Below are 22490 nucleotides of genomic sequence, written 5' to 3' on the forward strand. Positions count from 1 at the left end.
TGATTGAGCTATCGCGTTTAAACAAGACGAGGGCGATGAAGACGGGACAAAGGCCGCATGTCGCCCACCTTTAACAAAGCAGGCAGGTGTCGTCTGATCTACCGGTTCATCTCTTGTGACATACTACAGGAGCAGCTCTGAGGCGCAAGGTGATCCCTGCCTTTTTTAACAACTTCCTGTTCTTGTCACCGGTCCACTCAGATTACAACATCGAGCTTGTTCTGGCCGTTTCAGTGCCAACAAACTAATTTTCAGGTGTGCAATTGATCTAAGCCATCCATTTAACACCTCTATCCTCCGGGGAGTGTGTGGGCTGGTAATTGAGCCAAGTTAGGAGATGGTGCTAGTTGGATCGTGACTGAAAGTCCATCCTTTTTTGGAGCGTCATTTCCGGCAGACCGTGCATATGTTCGGACTGTGACAAAAGGGATTAGTTTCATGTTCTTCTGCAGTATGACTAAGTGCATTAATCAAATTGCTTCTTCCTTTTCTCATTCATGTCTTCCTATCAGTTTCTCCATCAAGATCAAAGCCTGGTTTGAATGGGCAGTAAAATACATCCTACCCAAAGTGTAGAATAACTTCCAGGATTACGTAGGTATACCCATTACAATTTTAACATGTTTGTTATATAAGTAATAAGAATTGTGTTATTATTTGGAGACCGCTTCGAGTTCAATCACACATAAGCCTAAGATATGCACATAAGATATGCATATACAGTATGACTGCATTATTTCTTTGTGCTTTTTAAGTCTTTCCTGTTTATAAAACCATATAAATAAAAAACAAGCGAAAAAGAGTATGACATTAAGAGTATGGAGCTGTAAAATTTTATAGCTAAGATATATAAAATATATATTTTATGAGAAATATTTAAAGGGGACATATCATGAAAATCTGACTTTTTGCATGTTTAAGTGCTATAATTGGGTCCCTAGCACTTCTATCAACCTAAAAAATGTGAATAAGAACAACCCAGTAACTTAGTTTTGGTAAACCATTCTCTGCAAGCATGTAAAAAATAGGTAATTGGGATTTGGCTCCCCTTGTGATGTCAGAAGGGGATAATACCGCACCTTAATCGGCACTATCCAACACGGCACTGCCATTTAGTGCAGATATCAGCTAATTTGCTTTTAAAAGGACAAACCAAAAACGGCACATTTTTGCTCACACCTACAAAGTGGCATTTTAACATGTTATAATAAATTATCTATATGGTATTTTGAGCTAAAACTTCATATACGTACTCTGGGGACACCACAGATTTATTTTTGTTATGTGTAAAATGTCCCCTTTAAGTTGCAGATTTGTCAGATCTGAGCCCAGACTGTGACATGTCTGGAGTACATTTCTGGGAAATATTACCTTTATTTAAGCTTGCACAGAAATAATTTTTTACTATAAATGATCAGTTACATGTCTAAATAAGATCTGAATATATTTAGTAATTTACTATAAAATTAGTTAACTTTAGTGTTAATTAGTCAACAAGTATATTAAAGGAAGAAAAATATAAATATGGAAACTTTCACAGATGTTCAATAGCAAAAAAATAAAAATTCGCAAACAATATCTCTCTTATATCTCTATTGTTTTTTTCATGACAATATTAAGATTACATAGAAAGCAAATTGAGATTTAGCTTTTATACAGCTTCTCGCATTTAGAGATCTCACCAACAGGACAATCAGAAGAAGTCAATCCAAAGGACATTTTTGAGAAACCACTTGACATACAAAAGTGATATTTGAATGAAGTCTAATGAGCTACAAAAAATCGACAACCGAGCAACAAGTCTTTCCTTTGGGGTTTAGCTCGCTCATGCACGCATGCGAACACACACACAATAAAGAGATTATAAAAAGGTAAGAATGGTTTTTCATCTGAATGGTTCTTGAAGAACCAAAAATGGTTCTTATATGGCATCACTGTGAAGCACCTTTATTTTAAGAGTGCATGCACACACACATAGACACACATAATCTACCTGACTATTAGAAAATGAATAGAGTCCAGGGAGCATTCAATATCTAAAAATTGCTGTTGAAATAACATGTTTGCACGCCAGCTACAATTAAATAGTTTTAAATGAATATGCCTTTGATGATATTTTTAGATGGTCCTTCCCTTCACAGAAGCTGCACTCAGTTCTTAGAGATTTTCCCCTTGCTTCAATTACCTATTGATGAGAAGGTTTCCCTCCTCTGGCACAGCTCTGGAAAAACATTGTCTGGTTCACTTTTAAGATGTCTCCAAAATCTATAAGTGGGCAACAGAAGCTGCCTTTTAATACTAATCTGGTTGAATTATTTGGGATTCTTGGATTCTTTGGAATGCTTATGAAGTTACTAAACAATCTTACTGTATTTTCTTTTTTTAAGATCTTAGGTTTAGTTTAGTTTTATGTTTTTTTGCTTTCTATCTCCCTGGCATTCTCACTAAATGATAATTGCTACCGTGGGATAATAGTCAATACTGTAGCTCAGTATTTTGATAATGAGCAACAAAATATGCCCCGGAGAAAGCGAGCGAGTCTGTCTTATGCCACACATGTAGACAATTACTCCACACCCATCTGCCATTAGGCAGAGTTACAGAGAATGTTTTCTACTTAATTAAATCCAAATCTCTCAATAGTGGAGCCTGAATGAAATATAATGTGTCTGGGTCTGTTTCTGTTTCTTATTTTTTTTTAGTTATGTTGAAAATGTAGAGAACATTATAAAACAGTTTTAAAAAGCTGTCGAGAGTTAGACTATCAGAAATCATTTAAAGATGAACAATGCATGAAAATTTGTAGATTGATTCAGAAAATTCAAATCATTAAAAATGTAAAAAATGAAGGTTATTAATAGGTTCTTCACAGTGATGCCATACAATAACCATTTTTGGTTCAGGCAAAGGTTCTTGTTATATTCTAAAGAACTTTTTTCTTTATAGAACCAGGTTCTCCTACACTGTAAAAATACTGTAGTTATGCAGGTGTTTGCCAGTAACTTACTGTAGATTTACATTTATGTTATTTATTGGCAACAGTTCGTTCAAAGTTAAATGAACATTAAACATTTACAGAATAAAACTATAACAGCTTCACGCAAAGCATTGTGGGACCCAGAAATCCTCATCAACCTTTTATCCTTCAGATTTTGGTTCCCAGAATGCTTCTCATGATGCCGTTATTTTAGTTTTACTCTGTAAAGATAAAGATTTGTTAATGTTTAATGTTCATTTAACTTTAAACAAACTGTTGCCAGTAAATAACAACAATTTAAATCTACAGTAAGTTACTGGAAAGCAGCCGCCAATAATACTGTAATTTCTACAGAATTTTTTAACAGCGTATGGCATCTTAAAGCCTCTTTATTTTTAATACAGTAGTGTACATTGCCATGTGCTCCTAAAAACAATTTGAACTTTCATATTCTGCTAATAATGTAAAAACTGTAAATACAGTAAATAACTAGAAATTACAGTGTTACTGGCAGCTAGCTGCCAGTAACTTACTGTAGATTTAAATTTATGTTATTTACTGGCAACGGTTTGTTCAAAGTTAAATGAACATTAAATATTTACAGAATAAAACTATAAATTAACAGCTTCACGCAAAGCATTGTGGGACCCAGAAATCCTCATCAACCTTTTCCCTTCAGATTTTGTTTCCCAGAATGCTTTGCACGAGGCTGTTATTTTAGATTTATTCTGTAAAAATAAAGACTTGTTAATGTTTAATGTTCATTTAACTTTAAACAAACTGAAACTGTTGCCAGTAAATAACAACAATTTAAATCTACAGTAAGTTACTGGAATGCAGCCGCCAATAATACTGTAATTTCTACAGAAATTTTTAACATTGTATGGCATCTTGAAGCCTCTTTATTTTTAATAGTGTACGTTGCCATGTGCTCCTAAAAACAATTTGAACTCTACTATTTTGCTAATAATGTAATAACTGTAAATACAGTAAATAACTAGAAATTACAGTGCTGGCAGCTAGTTGCCAGTAACTTACTGTAGATTTAAATTTATGTTATTTACTGGCAACATTTTGTTCAAAGTTAAATATACATTAAACATTAACAAGTCTTTATTTTTACAGAATAAAACTAAAATAACAGCCTCGTGCAAAGCATTCTGGGAACCAAAATCTGAAGGAAAAAACAGAAAAAGGTTGAGGATTTCGGGTTCCCAGATTGCTTTATATGAGGCTGTTATTGTATATTTTTATTGTGTAAAGATAAAGACTTGTTAATATTTAATATTTATTTAACTTTTATTATTTTTGAACAAACACTTGCCAGCAAATAACATACATTTTAATCTACAGTAAGTTACTGGCAACCAGCTGCCAGTAATACTGTAATTTCTACTAATTTTCTACGTTATTTACTGTATTTACCGTTATTACATAATTAGCAGAATATGAGAGTTCAAATTGTTTTTAGAAGCACATGGCAACGTACACTATTTAAGATTCAGGCTTCAAGATGCCACTGTTAAAAATTTCTGTAGAAATTACAGTATTGTTGGCGGCTGTTTGCCAGTAACTTACTGTAGATTTAAATTGTTGTAACATTTACATTTATGCATTTGGCCGATGCTTTAATTCAGAGTGACTTTACAAGGTACATTTTTCTCAAAACACTCCTAAAAATAAAGATGCTTCACAATGCCAAAGAAGAACTCTTTTTGGCTGAATGGTTCCATAAAAAAACTTTAACATCTGAAGAACCTTTCTGTTTCACAACAGGATTTTTGTAGTGATCAAATGTTCTTTAGATTATAAAACGGTATGAAAACCTTTCTAAAAACCTTTGACTGAATGGTTCTTTGTGGAACCAAAAAAATGGTTCTTATATGGCATCCCTGTGAAGAACCTTTTAAGCACCTTAAAAGTTTTAAACGTGTATGTGTGTTCAAACCTCTACCAGAATGCTAAAATAATAATATAAATAATAATTTTAAATATTATCTTACTATTTTAACTTTCAAGTTGTTTAAAGAGTTCATCTGGGATATCAATACCAAATAGCATGACATCATTTAAAATGTAAACATACCGAGTAGTTGCACTTGTTTAATATCTGGTAAAGCAAAAAGTTAATAAACTTTTTCATGGAGAAAGGTAATATAATATGTGAAGATATGGCTCAAACAGAACAATTCTTGAATCATACCTAAAATAATACTACACTGTTCTAAAAAATAAAACTAATGTTTTAATGCAAAATGTACAGCTGGTAAATACATTTTTACAAACCTCCTGTACACCTATCATAACCAAAAAATAAATGTGGGGGTCTAAGGTGGAACAACATCTGCACATATCTGTGTTAGCCACAATAAAAATATATTCTTCTCTAGCAAGCGCTAACTAAGCTTCACCCGGTTCTCCTCTCATCCTAGTCTAGTCGCACCCCAGAGAGTCTGCCGAGGGTCAGAGGTTAACATGCTAATAGAGGCCGCTGATTGCTTCGAGTGGCTCTCTGGTTCTCCGCATGCATATGACAGAGCTAAGCACGCGTGCTCGGGGAACAGGCCTCGCACAGCTGTGTTTGGAAAGCAGACATTCAGACCTGAAAACTGCTTTACAACATTTCTCTTGGAGGAATCGTCGAAACCCATAGATCAGCCTGAATGAATGGGCTCTCTCACTTTTCCTCTGTGTGACATGGGAAAGTCATATTTCTTTATGCACAATATGGATTTGTGCTTGCGGCTGCCTGTTACGTTTGTGCATTAAATAAATATTTTTTTCATATATCAATTTGAAGTTTAAAAAGCCGTTGAAAGACATTCCCTTGTCAAAATTAAAAAAAAAAAATTAGCTCTTTTTTAATTTGTTCTTGATCCAAGCTGACAATAAAAATAGATGCATAAAAATGTTAAAAAATACAACTCAACTAAAATCTCCTTTTAAATTTGTGAGGACAGTTATACCCCACAAACTGACTTTAAGCATGTACACACCCACTAACCTAATAGTCCATGTTAAACGTTTACTTATTTGCTTTTATATTAAATTTCATAACTTGCCTTTCCAAGCATATCCAACAAAACTCATAATGCGTTTATTGGAAATCTCTCTCCAGGCGTTCCTAAAACAGTTTAGGTGGTTGACCTCTCAGTGAATGTTTGTAAACATCAACACATGACTGTTTCTCAAAATGCATATAAAAAACACAGGGCACTTACCCCAGAAGAAGCTCTGCTGACACGGGGTCACCGAACTGAAGAGGCTATTGGATGCCATGTCGGTCACTTGGCATACAAATTTTCGTTTCTCTGCGGTTTCGCCGACCCTTGATGCCTCTTAGGTTAGGAAGATGCGGCATGCCAGAGGAAGATGCAAAAAAGGAAAAAACATCCGCTAGAAATGCGCTTTTGTATCAACTATTTTCATGACCACAAGTAATGACCAGGTCTGGTTTACAAAAACGCCACCTTATTGAACTGGACGGAGCCAAGCTCGCTGCTGAGTATAGTGCGGTTGAAGCGTACTTACTGGTTGGTGCCGTCCTTAAACCTGAAGTTGACCGGCGACAATTAACCATTTACACCCCATGCAAAAATCCTGAGCCGAACTTCTGCGGTTCTGTGGTTGCTCGTGAGGTGAGCGAAGGCTTCACACAAACCCAAAAGAGGCAAGAGGCTTTAAAAATCTCTTTTCTCATTCCCTCAGAATACTGTCACTGGAGAAGCGGGGTCACATGCTTGTGACATCACGGGAGCAACAGAGATGTGTGGGCCAACTTGCTGCTGTGGCTTTTGGCTCCTTTTTTCATCCTCCGCCGCCTTCCTCTGTTTTCCTTCTGCTGGGGACGCGTGGTTCGGCTCTTCCTGGCATTCAGGAGGGGCCACGGGGAGGGAAGGGGTGGGTGTGATGCTACTCACACCGCTCGTGAGTCATGAGGGGGGGTGTGAATGCTAAGCAGCCTCCGTCTTCCTCAAAGTAGGGGTGGACTTCGTCTACATCTCCATCTTTACTGTACGTCTCCCTCTCGCTTGTCCTCAGAGCTTGCCGGGTTGGCGTGCTGGAGCCCGTCTTGGCTGTCATGTCAAAGACTGACCCTGAGGTGATGTGAGGATAGCTGGTTATGATGTGGAGGTGTGCGTCTGTTTTCTTCATACTGTAAAGAGACAACATATTCATGAGTCTGTCAGCAAACCTTTTACTGAATAAACTTGCGAGTGCGGGTAACTCATTGCCTCAAAGCAAATAACTAAACTGTTTAATATGGGTTATTAAGCTCTTCATGAAAGGTGAACTGTAAAATTTCAATAGAGTTAACTGAAAGTGCAAATAAACTGAATTCAGAATGGCATTTTAATCACTTTCATGTTCAGTATGTGTGACCCTGTCCAGGCTAAAATCTCAAAGTTTGATTTCAATCATCGATTTTCCATTGATTTCAATCCTTGACATGACCTTACTCAGTCAATATTAACCTCCTAAGACCCGAGCTTCGGTTTGTCTTCTTTCAGATATCTTCCAGCTATTTTGGGGTTAGAAAGAACCAATACATATAATCACCAAATATTTTTCTTTGAACATGAAGCAGTGTAATTGTCCATGTTTGTGTACAACGGGTTCCAGTTACACAGAATTAAGCATTATGGTGCAAACAACAAAAATGTGATGTCCACGTATTAAGAGGTTAAAGAAAATAAGATTTTTTTCCTTAAAATTATGTACAGTATAGGATGAATTCATGTAAATCACAAAGAAATACTTTAGCTGGGTTTTCACATTCAATTAAACTTGAATTTAGCAATAAAAATTTGGCTAGGGGATTTTTTTAGCTCCTAGCATGCATTGCATGTTATCGGATGAGTTTATGTTGGGTTTTTTTTACATAAAACATATTCATGGGGGTAACATTTACTGACAAAATATCAATCGTATGCAAGTTTGGCCAACTAACCTATACGACATGTGAGAAATTGTAGGCTAATGTATACTCTTTAGTTTACTCTTTCAGATTACAGTTGTATTGTCAAAGCACACAATCACACAATTGCAATACTTCTTCAAAATAAGTGGTGAGAACTAAACTTGAAGTTTTAAAGGGGACATTTCACAAGACTTTTTAACAACACTGAAAAAAATATTCATTCAATTTACTCAATTTTTTAAGGTATCCTAAGTGGGGCAAAGAATTTATTTAAGCTACATTTAAACAATTTTTTTTTGTTTATTTGTAGCTTAAATAAATAGATTGCGATCACTTACCTTAAAAAAATGTAGTAAATTAAATGAATCATTTTTTTCAGTGAATGTAAAATAAATCTTTGGTGTCCCCAGAGTACGTATGTAAAGTTTTGGCTTAAAATACCATATGGATAATTAATTATAAAATGTTACAAATGCCACTTTGTAGGTGTTAGCAACATTTTGTTTGTGCGTCTTTTTAAATGCAAATTAGTTGATCTATGAACTTATGTGGTTGGATAGTGCAGATTAAAAGGCGGTATTATCCCCTTCTGACATCAAAAGGGGAGACAAATTTCAATGATCTATTTTTTCACATGCTTGCAGAGAATGGTTTACCAAAACTAAGTTACTGGGTTGATTTTTTCACATTTTCTAGGTTGATAGAAGCACTGCGGACCCAATTATAGCACTTAAACATGAAAAAAGTCAGATTTTCATGACATGTCCCCTTTAAGAGAATATAAACACTTTGGGGCGGTTTCCCAGACAGGGATTAGACTAAAAAAAATGTAAGAGCTGTCCAAACTGAAAACAACTTGCACTGACATATATTAAAATAGACAATTGCCCTTTGTTTTGCACACAAGTAATGTTTTTAGTAAGGCATGTTTGTTAAAACTAGTTATAATTCTTAATTAAACTAAGCCTAGTCCTGGCTTAAGCTAATCCCTGTCCGGGAAACCGCACCATAGAGTAAGTACACAGCACACAAAGCATTCAAAGAGTTTCTATTCCAGTATGCATGTGTGATTGAGTCGGTCTCTCTGTTCTGTAATTGGTTGGAACCGAAGTGACTGATTCCTGTAAGTGGCAATATATTATGCCATACCTGTCAGCTGGGTGTGAGAATAAAAGATGCCTCCCAAACATGTGACAAACTGCTATCACGTTCGCTGACTCACAGGTTTTATACGACGTGCAGCCTTTTGCCTGGAAGCGGCTCAGGGCTGCTTTGTGATCACACTTTTAGCTATTTGTTTAAACAGATAATGTAGGAACGTATTGAAAGTCTGGAATGTATGGAATGCCTCAGGTATTTTCTCTTTTTTGCCTCTTAGACCAAAGACATCAGTGTACGGGGGTGACTAATTTTCCTACTAACTTTGAGTTCCTGCGCAGTAAAACTTATTTTGCTGCCTTAAATGTTAAATGTAACCAAATGACTTTACAAGTCATTTCAACTTCTTATTTTACATTTTGAACCTTAAACTTTTAAAATGAAATTACATTTACTCTTTTTGCAGATGCTGTTATCCAAAGCGACTTACAGTGTATTCTAAGGTATACATCTTATATCAGTATGTGTGTTCCCTGGGTTTGAACCATAGACTGTAAAAAAAGATGGACAACGCAACGTCGCTTCCTTCCATTGTAATGAATTGAAGCTAAAATGATGCTACCATGAGTGCTGCCATGTTACGTAAAAACATTAGTTTGGAGCCAGGGCATGTGCAGAAGGAATCGTCCGTGGAGACAGAGGCAAAGCCGCGGTATCAAACTTCCGCCCAAACACTCGCGCGCCCAATTCAACCACGCCATGCCCCGTTTCTATAGCTTTAAATTACTAGCTAAAATGAAACTTATCACAAAAATGAACAATCGAACACATATCAGCGTGATGATAACTACCTTAAAGAACCAAAACTGTCTTTCGGAAAATTTTATTGGAAGTGTAATTATTTTTTTTTTTATTTAAAGCCGAGTCCCGTTCATTGCATGGACAGGGCGAGGTTTTTGACTTGTACTGCAGCCAGCCACCAGGGGGCGATCAAAGAGCCAGCGGCTTCACTTTTCAAGATGTACACCCGGTTCGAACCCATGACCTTTTGTACATAAATACAAGTTAAGCAACTTGTAAATTGAAATAAATTATAGCTTATTAACTTGTCACTAGTCAAAATTTAACATGATTAAACTTAAAGGGGACATATCATGAAAATCTGACTTTTTTACGTTTAAATGCTAAAATTGGGTCCCCAGTGCTTCTATCACCCAGAAAATGTAAAAAACATCAACCCAGTTAACTTAGTTTTGGTTAACGCTTCTCTGCAAGGATGTGAAAAAATAGGTAATTGAAATTTGGCTCCCCTTGTGATGTCAGAAAGGGATAATACCGCCCCTTATCCAACCACGGCACTGCCATTTAGTGCAGAGATCAGCTCATTTGCATTTTAAAGGACACACCCAAAAACGACACATTTTTGCTCACACCTACTGTACAAAGTGACAATTTTAACTTGCTATAATAAATTATCTACACGGTATTTTGAGCTTAAACTTCACATATGTGCATATTAGGGACACCAGATTTATATCTTTAAAAAAGTCTTGTGAAATGTCCCCTTTAAGTATTTAAGGCAGCAAAACATATTTTGGCAAAATAGTTGATGCAATAATTTTTCCTGTCTTTGGGCTAGCTAGGTAGTTTTAAAAGTCTGTGTAACTTTGTTTCACACCAAAATTTACAAATACACCAGACAAATTTCAACATAAGCTTACAATATGCATTCATTTAAACTCATTATACATGAATGCATAAATAAAACCATTAAATTAAGGTCTTTATACCCTTTTCGGAATTACAGAATAACTTAGTATGACTTAAACATTTAAGGGGCGGTTTTCCAGACAGCGCGTAAGTCTAGTACAAGACTAAAATCTTTATTTCAGCTGTCCTAACTGAAAACTGCTTGCACTGACATATGTAAGGAATAATTGACGACGGGCCATTGAATTATAAGAAAATAATGCACACCCAAGGAGTGCCGGTACACCGCGGGTGTGCATTATTTTTTAAATAATTCAAAGGACCGAAGTCAATTATTCCTCTTATACCACAGTTACCACAAACATTGCTCTGGTGCCTATTTTGAATGAATGAATGCATACCCGCGGAAAATTTCTCAGCCAATCAGAATACAGCATTCAACAGACCTGTGGTATAACTTAAAATATATCAATGGCATTATTTTGTCTCAAGATGCACACCATGTTTTTTGTAAGGTTTGTTTCTAAAAACTACCTAAATGCCCTGAAAAAACTAATGCCTAGTCCGGGTTTAATCTAAACCCTGTCCAGGAAACTGCCCCATATTATTTAATTTTCAAGCTCTAGCTACTTTTTAAAAGCTGTTGGGAAATGATTGTGGAAAGAGTAAAAAAAGGGAATTAAGAAGGGCTGCTGGCTAAATTCAAACCGTATCCCCCACATTAACATCTCAGCTACACGCTCAGGAACACATGCACTACTGCACCAGCTATGTTATTCTTTTTAACATCTATGATAAAAAATACTTAAACTTGACCAGAGATGACGGTCTGTGGTTTTGTGGTGACCACCCCCATAATTTTCACCCGATGTCAATGATCCATTAATAAAGCAATATGAATATAACTATTTCTATCAAGATGTCCTATATTTTATTTTAAAACATTGTTTATTTATTCCTAATTTTATTTACATTGCAGGTGAAATACAATAAAAGGTTTGCTTCATTTTGTGGTAAATGTGTATGAATATGACTTTATTTTTAGTTTTATTTTTAAAACAGTTAATTTTAGATGTAATATTTAAAGTATGTGCACAACACATAATGATGGACCAATTTGGCTGGCAGAATGTTTTCAAAATGTTAAAAATATAGTTGAAATAACAGAGATCATGCATATATATATATATACATGTTCAGATTTGGTTTGATATCCTGCCCATCGCATTACGAAACGAACAGGCAGGTACAGTGATTTAGTTTAACAGGCTACATCTGTAAAATGCCAGGCTAGTTTACACTGTGGCCGCCTCCGAATTAACATGCTTTTATAGGAAACAAACACCACTTGCAAACGGTTCCTGCTGGCAGGAACTACAAATACAAATATTCAGCATCCCTGAAGGTGGAGATCTACTATATTAAGAAATAGTTTTAAAAACTCCACCGTATTTAAAAGGAAATGGAGTCTGAAATACTATTCATCTTTTAGGTCCATGGCATACTCAAGGAAAGAGAAATGTAATATTCAAAGTAATATTTCCAAAAGGATGTTTATATTTGATGTGAATTGTTCAGTATGGTTTGTAAGGTATAATTTAAATGAAAGTAGATATTTTTCTTTTGCCGTCCAATGGTGAGTCTACATCTTCCAATGACCTAAAGGGCCTTTCTTGTGGCGTCTGGTGGACTGTTTTTGGAGTTGCAGCTTGAAAGGAAAATAAAAATTGGAAGGGAGGGGGGCAGAGGGGATGTTTAATATCGAATGGCTCTCTTACAATTACAACATGCATTAAAAATAACTGCTGCATTAAATGACTTTTTTGAGAATAAAGTCTAGAGACAGCGCAACAACATTATTGCTAAAGAAGATATTTTAGTTCGGTGGCCTAAACCACTGCAAGCTCAGGCAATTTCTTCCTCTCTGCCATTTTAATCAAGAATCCCGTCCAGTACAAACACAAATCTATCTACACAGCAGTTCAAAACGCCAGCGTCTCAGGGGAACCGAAGTGATGATTTCCAAGGTTTCCTTCACAAGTTTAATTACATATTCGAGGGTGTAAGGGGCTACTTATGTAAATGCTCAGCTTACATTTTACTCTACATTTTACACACACACAAAAAAAAATGTGTGCCAATTTGAGCCATTCAGAGATTAAAGGGATAGTTTACCCAAAAATGAAATAATGTCATTAATGACTCACCCTCATGTCGTTCCAAACTCGTAAGACCTCCGTTCATCTTCGGAACACAGTTTAAGATGTTTTAGATTTTGTCAGAGAGCTTGTTGAACCTTCACTGTAAATCTACGTACGGTATACTGTCCAGAAAGGTAATTAAAAAATCATCAAAGTAGTCCATGTGACATCAGTGGGTCAGTTAGAATGTGTTGAAGCATCGAAAATGCATTTTGGTCCAAAAATAACAAAAATCACAACTTTATCCAGGATTGTCTTATCCTCCACGTCCGCTGTGAAGCGCATGTGCGAGACTAATCCAAGTCACGTGACTGCTGTGACGTGAGACATATGACACAGCTGACGTGTTATCTGGTGCGCCCCAGCTGTTTTTTGTTCGTTTACAGTCTGAGGGAGACGCACGCTGTAAGTTTGAAAAAAACTTCGCAAACATGTCTGAGGATAACACGTCATCCGCGTCATTGCAGTCACGTGACTTAGTTTTGCGCATGTCCTTCACAACAGACGCGGAAGAGAAGACAACGCCGAATAAACTCGAAATTTCTGTCATTTTTGGACCAAAATGTATTCTCGATGCTTCAACACATTCTTACTGACCCACTGATGTCACATGGACTACTTTGATGATGTTTTTATTACCTTTTTGGACATGGACAGTAAGCATACGTAGATTTTTAATGAAGGGTCAACAAGCCCTTGGACTAAATATCATAAAACATCTTAAACTGTGTTTCGAAGATGAGCGGAGGTCATACGAGTTTGGAACGGCATGAGGTTGAGTCATTAATGACATTATTTTCATTTTTGGGTGAACTATCCCTTTAAGCGCAAGTATGATATTCATATCAAGCTACAACAACAGCAAAGTAACAAAGTGTGCGTCTATCTGTTAGGGTTGTAACACAGTGTTTTTCAACCAGGGGGTCGAGGCCCACAAGGAGGCCTTACAATGAATTAAAATTATGACAAACCAAGCATTAAAATAAGATAAAAACAACCAAAAATCAATGAGGGCTCCAGACTGCCACCAAAATTTGAGAGTGTGCCACTGAGTTTTACATCCAGTTGCACATGTGTCCGGACTTTTTTTTGTGATGTAACACTGAATTTGAAAAAGCACAATGTACTTTCTGCATCTTTCATTACGCTATTTATTAGTAATACAGTGGAAATTAGTAGAAATGTGAATATTTGGTTGGCATGTTGATTTACAGTGTGTGCCCCTAAATTTTCTGGTTGCGCCCCTAAAATTTTCTGTTGGGGGCCACTGTGCTCCTAGTGAAAAAACTTAGTCTGGAGTCCTGATGACATAAAAAAGGTTTGAGAAACACTGCTAATACAACTAATGAAGCAACAGTTAAGGGCTGTTCAACTAATAGCGATAACATTAACATTTAATATTTTTTAAATGATTAACTGCATTAAACAATGGTGAAGGGAGAGAGAGACGGGGGGATGGATGGACAGAAAGACATGATAGAAAGATAGATCATGAGTCAGTTGGTCAGATAGCTGGGGACAGTTCGTTGTTATGCGAGTGGCGTGTTACACAATATTTCCATTGACAGAGATCACTTTAAAAGAGAAACAAGACTTATGACACGGCAGTCCGCAAAGTGCAGTAAACAATATCATGGACAAAAAAATGTCTGTCTGCTCAAAAAGTCGTTTGGCAGCGACTGAATGACAATGCATTGGGTGTAGAGTGACTCCATTCCCAGATTTATAGTTAAACAATGATTCTCCTAACGTGACAGGCGTCAAGACAGACCTCTGACACTGTTTAAAAGAACTGGGTGTACCAAGATAGATGGGGGAATATAGTTTGTTTGGATTAGTCCCGGGAAAGACTGAAAACACAAACTTCTCCTTGACTTGATTATGAAAGACCATACAATTTCATTCTGTCATCCAATGAGGCATATATGGAGTGAATATTTAGACCCTAGATGTTTGATTTTAATTATATAAATACGGAGTCTTAAGGGGAACAAGATTTGAGGGCTACATTGTAGGGCAATTTCAGTCCATCCGTCTTATGGCTTTGTAGTAGTAGTACATGTAGTAGCCTACTAAAATATCAATATACTTGGATGACAATTTGGCTTTGAGTGACAGTTTGGCAGAATTGCTTTGTAGGGTGAAGAGGACATCCTGTAAATGTATTCATAATACATGTAAAAGTAGAATTTATCATTACTATTTGTTGATTAAAAATTTGTTAATAAATATTTAAATAATATATATTATAATGTTAAATCCTAACAAAACAAAGCATAACATAATAATAAACATGTTTTGACAAAAGTTTTAAAAACGGAGTTCTCATTTTGGAACGAAGCTTACTTCAGTGGGTGACTGACTGTTCCATCACATCACATCATTGACGTATCGTAGCAACGACTCAAGCCCAAAAATCTTCAATGCAGCGCCCATGTATGTAGAATAGATGTATTGACATATGTGACGAATTTTAACGTTGTGCTTTCTCCAGTGCTGCGGAAGTTTTTAGCTCCTTGTGTAACCATATTATCAGACCGAGGGGCAACAAAGTCTCGTGTAAAACGCACCTCGGACACGCGCGAGGTCGCGTTTCAAAGCGATTTCTCCTCAGTATTTCTTTAACTTCTAAAACTATCTTGACTAATGATAATGAGGCAAATATCAACGAAACCTCTGCCATACAGTATACATGGTCAAATGCACGCATATCGCATGAAAAAAATCACAAACCTTGCAAATGTAGCTGCTGGATCTTCCTCTGAAGCGCGTGCCCACCGTGATTGTGTTGAAGGTGACGTTATCCAGCATCCCAACTGTGATCCAGCATTTTGGTGAGACAATGCAACATTTCTGTTGCTTCTTTCGCTCATTAATTAGTTCATTTGTTAACATATTATTAAAAAGCCTTTATTTTAGTTATTTATTATATATTTATTAACATTTATTTCACTTTATTTTATTTTGTTTACCTTTTGTGTACAAAAAATTAAAGTGGAATTGGACTATAATAACACGAGGGTAAGTTATTGACAAAGTTTTTATTTTTTGTTTTTGTGAACTGTTGTGACACTTTTAGCTGCCCTTGACAATTATTTGGACTTACTAGCTTGATGCCTAAATATTTATTTATTTATTTTTATTGAGAATATCAACAAGTATACAAAAGTATACAACCGTATATTAAAAACAAAATCACAAGACAAAAAACAAGGAACAAAAATAAATAAAATGAACACACAGACAAATAAATAAATAAAAAAACAGGGCCAGGGTAATATAATTACATCATACACAATCAGGCGTATGCGTCCATAGACTGTTTTTTTTATTTATTTTTTTTTAATTCAGAAATATCATGTATGAAATACAAGTTATCATATAACACAAAATGTATTAACAATACATTCATAGTCATCTGAACAAATAGAAGAGAAGAGAAGAGGTGAAAAAAAAAAGAAAAACATGTAGGCTACTAATTACGGTACATGAAAGATCTCATCATATTTCTTCAAAAAAGAAATACATTTTTTGTTATCAATAAGTCTTAGTGATTTAATTAAAAGTTCTATTTCACGCGTCCATAGACTGTTAAAAATATGGACGTAATGTCCGTGACGTCGCCCATAGGTTTGTGAAGAGCTTTTTTGAAGCCAAAAGTTGGTGGACCCTGCCGTTGCCATCTTGGCCGCGCGTCACCGGGCATCACTTGTAGATAACCGAAAATGGCTAAAGAGGCGTCCCAGTCAGTTCTCTAATTTAGTAGTAAGGGCATTGATTACTGATCCCACAATGCAACCCAAAAATCAGCAAGCATTGATGCTCACTCTGGTCATTTCTCAATTCCAAAAATGTAAAGAATTAAGCCGTCTTTCCACTCAACACGACAAATGATGGCCAGAAGTCATCATTCCCTATGGAGAGGGTTGCAAAAGGGCTGCATGAGGTGACGACCATCTGCAGATGTCTAATTTTCAGATGCATTTTGAGCGTTAGATCCATTAAAAAAATGAACTTGTGCGACTACACAGCATGCGATATGCCGACCGGAAGTGATGTATTTCAGTCTATTCCAATCAAAAACTGTGTGTGAGGTGAAAATTATTAATTCTTTTTTTGTTTTCAGTAACACTTGAATCCTTAAAAAAGATTTATTACTGATAAGTGATAAATTATTAATTACATATTTACATGTAAATATTTTTAATCTTGTCTCAATATGTTCCCTCCAAAAAATTGGTGGTCTTTGTCACGCGTAGCTGTTTATTGTTTCATTCATTTGTATTCATTTATTTATTCCACTATACTGAATATTCATAAATTGAAGGCTCTTGCGCTGGAATGAGCGATTTAACAGAAATTTCATGACGACTGCCACTAGGGGGCGAACTTCAACAGTCGTGTCCGAATGTTGTGTACAGTGGAAAGACAGCTTTAGGGCAGCACAATAAATCACATGCCATTGTCATTCGAATCTCGTCAGTAAAGAAGGTTCCTTGATTTACTTGAGTAATAAATCGGCATCGCCTGCTTTCAGATAGAGTGCCATTTACTACACAAAGCCGTAGTTCACTGACAAGCTGGGCAATATCGTGGACGTATCGCTCCGATTTCTGCTTCATAGCCATTTGCCCAAAATAGATTCTGGGAAAGTTGCTGTCATAAGTCCATACAAGTCACCTCCCAATGCATCTTTGATTAAAAAGAATGAAGCAAAAACACATTCGGGGATTTTATGGGAACTTGGCTTGATGTGAACTTGGAAAAATACTTGGGCTGCGACTGATGGCGTTTCACAAGTCCGCAAGAATGCAAGTACAGACAAGAACGCATGTTTAGAAAAGGCATGGGTGCCTCTCAAAACTCAAAATTGTGTTTCCTAATTTCCTTGTACATTACAGTACAATTAAAAGCAGCGAGAAAAGAGGAAGCATCATTCTAACTGGAGGCTTCCTGAGGAGTCATGAGCGTATTGTACATATTGGTTCTGCCTGTTGTTGATTAATGCCAGACAATGATGATGATTTTTTATGTTTTTAAGCAATGGTTAGAGAGTTGGGCCTGTAACCCTAGAGTGCCGGTTCGAGTCTCACGTCTGGCAGGTTGTAACTTAAGCAAGACACCTTTCCCACATTGCTCCCCAGGCGCTGCAGGGTTAGCTGACCATTGCTCCATATGTGTGCGTTCACCACTTGCTTTGTGTGTCCTCACGACTCATTGGATGGGTTAAATGCAGAGGTCACATTCTAAGTATGGGTTACCATACATTGGTCATTATGTCACTTTCACTTTAAACGACGTACTGTACACCAAGCACTTAACATTATGCACTATGTACTCTAACATGTAGTATATGAGTTTTAAAAGGGTAGTATAGTCTCAGATGGAACACTTAACTGCTTTTTACTAACCACAAATATAAGCGGTTTCCGAGATGAGGGCAAATGACGTCAAATGCATAACACAATACCAGTCAATGATACTCAATCTGTATATTGTACTTTTAATTCTCTATTATGCTACATAAGCAAAACTGTGACTGTTGAGTGGATAAAGTGTCCAGCGTACATCATCCACATACTTGAATTGTATATATTTTTGTTGGAAACTTTAATGTTACCACACAACTCACACTAATTCTAAAAATTGGCTTAGAATAGTGCGATTTGGAACAGACCTATAGAGATTTTGTGTAGAAAACAAGTTTCTAGGCTATTTTAAAATTCAGCAAACGCGACACTGTCCTTGAAATCCAAGCTGAAGTCTCATAATCTAGTTTTCAAATTAAGAGCATCAAAGTTAATTTCAGTCTTTGGCATGGCCTCTATTACTCTATTACATATATCAATGTTATATTTTCACAGAAAGTTCCTTATTATGTAGGATGATTTTATGTAGAAAACAGTAAATCATCAAAAATTTGCCGGATTTTCAAAGAGTGGATCATACATTGTGGTACTATTGTTTCCACATTTATTTATTGTATTTGAAATGTGTTTTTTGCAGCAATATCTGAGATTTCAGTCTTACCTTATACCAGGGCTAGTCAACTGGTGGCCCGGGGGCCAAATGCGGCCCTCCAATCATCTTTATCCAGCCCGCTAGTCATCTTTGTCTGATTGAAAATCAGCATGGTTACTTTTACCTGTACTGTACATGAGAAATGACGGCCGAGAACCAGAAGTAGAGTCGGAAAGGGGCTGCGTGGGATTCCAACCATCTGCGGGTGCGTAATTATTGGAACCAATTAGAGCTTTGGATGCATTAAAAAAAACTTGTGCGATTAAAAAAGAAAATATGAGTTTTCAATAATTAAAAGGTAAAATACTGTATACAAGATGTGTAAAAAATATATAAAAAGTAAAATATAAAAATATATAAAAGCATATAAAAGTTAAAATATATAAAAGGAAAAATAGGGGTAAAATTTTGGTCTGCATTATATTTACAGTGTTAAAATCTAGCCCTCAAAGAAGAGTAGGTGAAGACCTACCAAAGTTAAAGCAATATACAGTAAAAGTAGATACAATAAGAGGTGTACTGACTTTAAATTGCTGCCTGGAGGTGCTACAAATGTTTTCTGATGAACTGACTTGCTTTAAAGGGACTTTGGGTTACTCCAGGGGGAATTTCCCTGTAATAGGAGCATGTTAAGTTACTTTTAATAAAGGCGTCAGCTAAATGACCAATTAGCAATCCTTGTGGGGTAACTCAATACAACTTTTAACACCAATGTTATTTTGGGAGATTTTTTCAACCACTTGTACGCAAACTTACCCTTTATTTACCATTTTATACGTGACCCTGTCTGTGTAAACCTAACTAAAGTTATTTTTGTGATTTTTTTCTACATAAAATCATTGTACATGTCAAGAACGTATAGACAATTTCAGCAGCAACAACATAGACAAATGGCTTTTGTGGACTAAACACAACTTCCGATTGACTTCCACATAGAATCAATAACAATCTTTACAGTAGTTTATTTTGTGAAATGTCTTGGTTACGTATCTAACCCTCGTTCACTGAAGGAAGGGAACTGAGATATTATGTCGTGACTGACAAATTGGAAACGCCCTTCGCTGGACCACTTTGTCGGTCACGACATGACGTCGTAGTGACCGAATGAAAGGGAAGGGAACGGAGATGTCACGTCGTGAACGGGAAGGGAACAGGAAGAGAACGGAGACGTCATGTCATGACCAATGAATCAGAAACGCGATTCGCAGGACCAATTCATCGTTCACGATGTGACATTGTAGTGACCAACTGAAAGGGAAAGGAACGGAGATGTCACGTCGTCAACCCGAAGGGACCGGAGATGTCACGTTGTGACCATCAAATTGGAAACACGCTTCGTGGGACCAATTCGCGTTCACGAAGTGACATCCTAGTGACCAACTGAAAGGGAAGGGAACGGAGATGTCACGTCCTGACCGACAACTTGGAAACACGCTTTGCGGGACCAATTTGTCGTTCTCGATGTGACGTCATAGTGACCAACTGAAAGGTAAATGAACAGAGATGTCACGTTGTGACCGACAAATTGGAAACGTGCTTTGCTAGACCAATTAGCGTTCACGATGTGACGTCGTAGTGACCGACTGAAAGGGAAGGAAACGGAGATGTCACGTTGTGACTGACAAATTGGAAATGCAATTTGTCATTCTCGATGTGACGTCGTAGTAACCAACTTAAAGGAAAAGGAATGGAGATGTCACGTCGTGACAGACGAATTGGAAAACGCGCTTCGCAGGACCAATTTGACGTTCTCGATGTGACGTGGTAGGGACCGACTGAAAGGGAAAGGAACGGAGATGTCACGTCGTAACCAACTTATTGGAAACGCGCTTTGCGGGACCAATTCGACGTTCACGATGTGACGTCGTAGTGACCAACTGAAAGGAAAATGAACGGAGATGTCACGTCGTGACCGATAATTTGGAAACCTACTTCGTGGGACCAATTTGTCGTTCACGATGTGACATTGTAGTGACCGACTGAAAGGGAAAGAAACGGAGATGTCACGTCGTGAGTGACGAATTGGAAGCACACTTCGCGAGACCAATTTGTCGTTCACGATGTGACATTGTAGTGACTGACTGAAAGGAAAAGGAACGGATATGTCACGTTGTGACTGACAAATTGGAAACACACTTCACGGGACCAATTCATTGGTCACGACGTGACGTTGTAGTGACCGACTGATAGGAAACAAGAGACATAAATGATAGGTAAATTACATTCGTTCATATATCATATCTTACGCATATCAACTGTTAAACTGAGCTAACATTACTGTGTAAAATTACTGTATACAATGTTAGCAACAGCAGGTCCTTGAATTCTTGCCTGTCTGCAAAACCTCTTCACACAGTTGTGATCCTATCATCTCCCCTTGTCTTTAGCGAATCAAAACATTTTGTTTTCAACAAGGTATTTGTTTCAGAGATCAGTTTCAGCCACTAGCCAAACCGATAAATAAATACAGACCGGAAGTTCACTTCGGTTCAGGTGTGTAACCACGACAACACCCGTGCGTCCAATGAAACCGTCTAATAGGTGAAAATATAACCTTGATATCCTTAATGTTGACTGAGTAAGGTCATGTCAATGATTGAATACAATGTGAAATGAATGCTTGAAATCAAACTTTGATGTTCATTATCTCACAAAAAGTTTTTAAACTTTGAGACTTTAGCCTGGTTTTCACAGACTGGGTCACACCTGCATATGTTGAATATATACGCTAAACCAGTTCAATGAAAAGGTCTAAATGAACGATTAGTCTAAACCAACTACTAAGCATAAGTAAATAAACAATTTTCATCTAGTGATTTTGTATAATACAGTAGCCTAATAAAAGCATAGTTACGATGTACAAGTTTTAGCACAATTTGTCTAGTTTGAGGCGAACACCACCCATCTTTATTACACACCTGTGAACCAGTACAGACTCAGAATTGTAACTGGAAAATCCCACTCCCCTTCATTAAAGAAGAGCTTACAGCCTTTTCCTGATTAGTTTGTTTGTTTGTCCAAAGTCGGGTCTATCCTTTCGGACCAGCGACTTTTTATTCCCATTTGCTCCAGGGATAGAGAGATGTAGAATTCTTCTGATGATCTGTGGCTAGTGAATACTCTCTATTCACTAATTTAGCCTGTAGTGGTGATTTTGGCCGAAGACCAGAACCTTACCTTCAGTAAGTATTACTCAAATATTTACTCTGCTGCTATATTGAGATGGAACCAGGCAAAGATGATTTAATGGGCTCACCAAAGCGTCTGCCTCGGTGCCAACAATTCTCCATTTTGGTGGTCTGTTCAGTCGTCAGACTTCAGACACTTACGGTCGGTTTTATCGCCCAGAGAGATCATGATTCAATAGTATCCTTGACACCCCTTCAGCTAGTGTTGGATAGTTGGGTAAGGAAGTCAGCCTGTGGAGAGTGATGTTTACCGTCGTACTAAAACTTGATGAGGATCACAGATGACTGGATTTGGGATTTTAGTACTGAAATTCATTGAAACTTTAATTCGTTTGGATGCCATTATAGTGAATTTTATGAATATACGATTTTTT

The 22490-nt window shown here is 36.8% G+C and overlaps 1 protein-coding gene and 1 long non-coding RNA gene across 5 annotated transcripts in view; one reads left to right on the top strand and one right to left on the bottom strand.

The window, feature by feature from the left end:
- The window catches only part of runx2b (RUNX family transcription factor 2b), a 54178-nt gene extending 47370 nt beyond the window's left edge, over window positions 1-6808 (bottom strand). Inside the window, exons 1-2 of one of the 2 annotated variants that reach the window (XM_055187017.2) lie at window positions 6509-6802; window positions 6199-6315 (exon numbers count right to left, since the gene is read on the bottom strand). In XM_055187017.2, coding sequence (XP_055042992.1) covers window positions 6199-6315; window positions 6509-6557 — 166 coding nt within the window. In that variant the 5' untranslated portion in view covers window positions 6558-6802. Of the gene's footprint in view, window positions 1-6198; window positions 6316-6508 lie in introns of both variants that reach the window. The other variant, XM_055187018.2, reaches the window with a different exon arrangement.
- An 8546-nt stretch (window positions 6809-15354) lies between these two features.
- LOC129429652 (uncharacterized) overlaps window positions 15355-22490 on the top strand; it is a 73170-nt gene continuing 66034 nt past the window's right edge. The window contains exon 1 of one of the 3 annotated variants that reach the window (XR_012358731.1): window positions 15355-15741. This is a non-coding gene — a long non-coding RNA (uncharacterized lncRNA). The remainder of the gene's footprint in view (window positions 15742-22490) is intronic. The other 2 variants (XR_012358730.1, XR_008639253.2) reach the window with 2 other exon arrangements.

Source organism: Misgurnus anguillicaudatus, chromosome 18 (assembly GCF_027580225.2).
Source record: "Misgurnus anguillicaudatus chromosome 18, ASM2758022v2, whole genome shotgun sequence".
Classification (NCBI taxonomy): domain Eukaryota; kingdom Metazoa; phylum Chordata; class Actinopteri; order Cypriniformes; family Cobitidae; genus Misgurnus; species Misgurnus anguillicaudatus.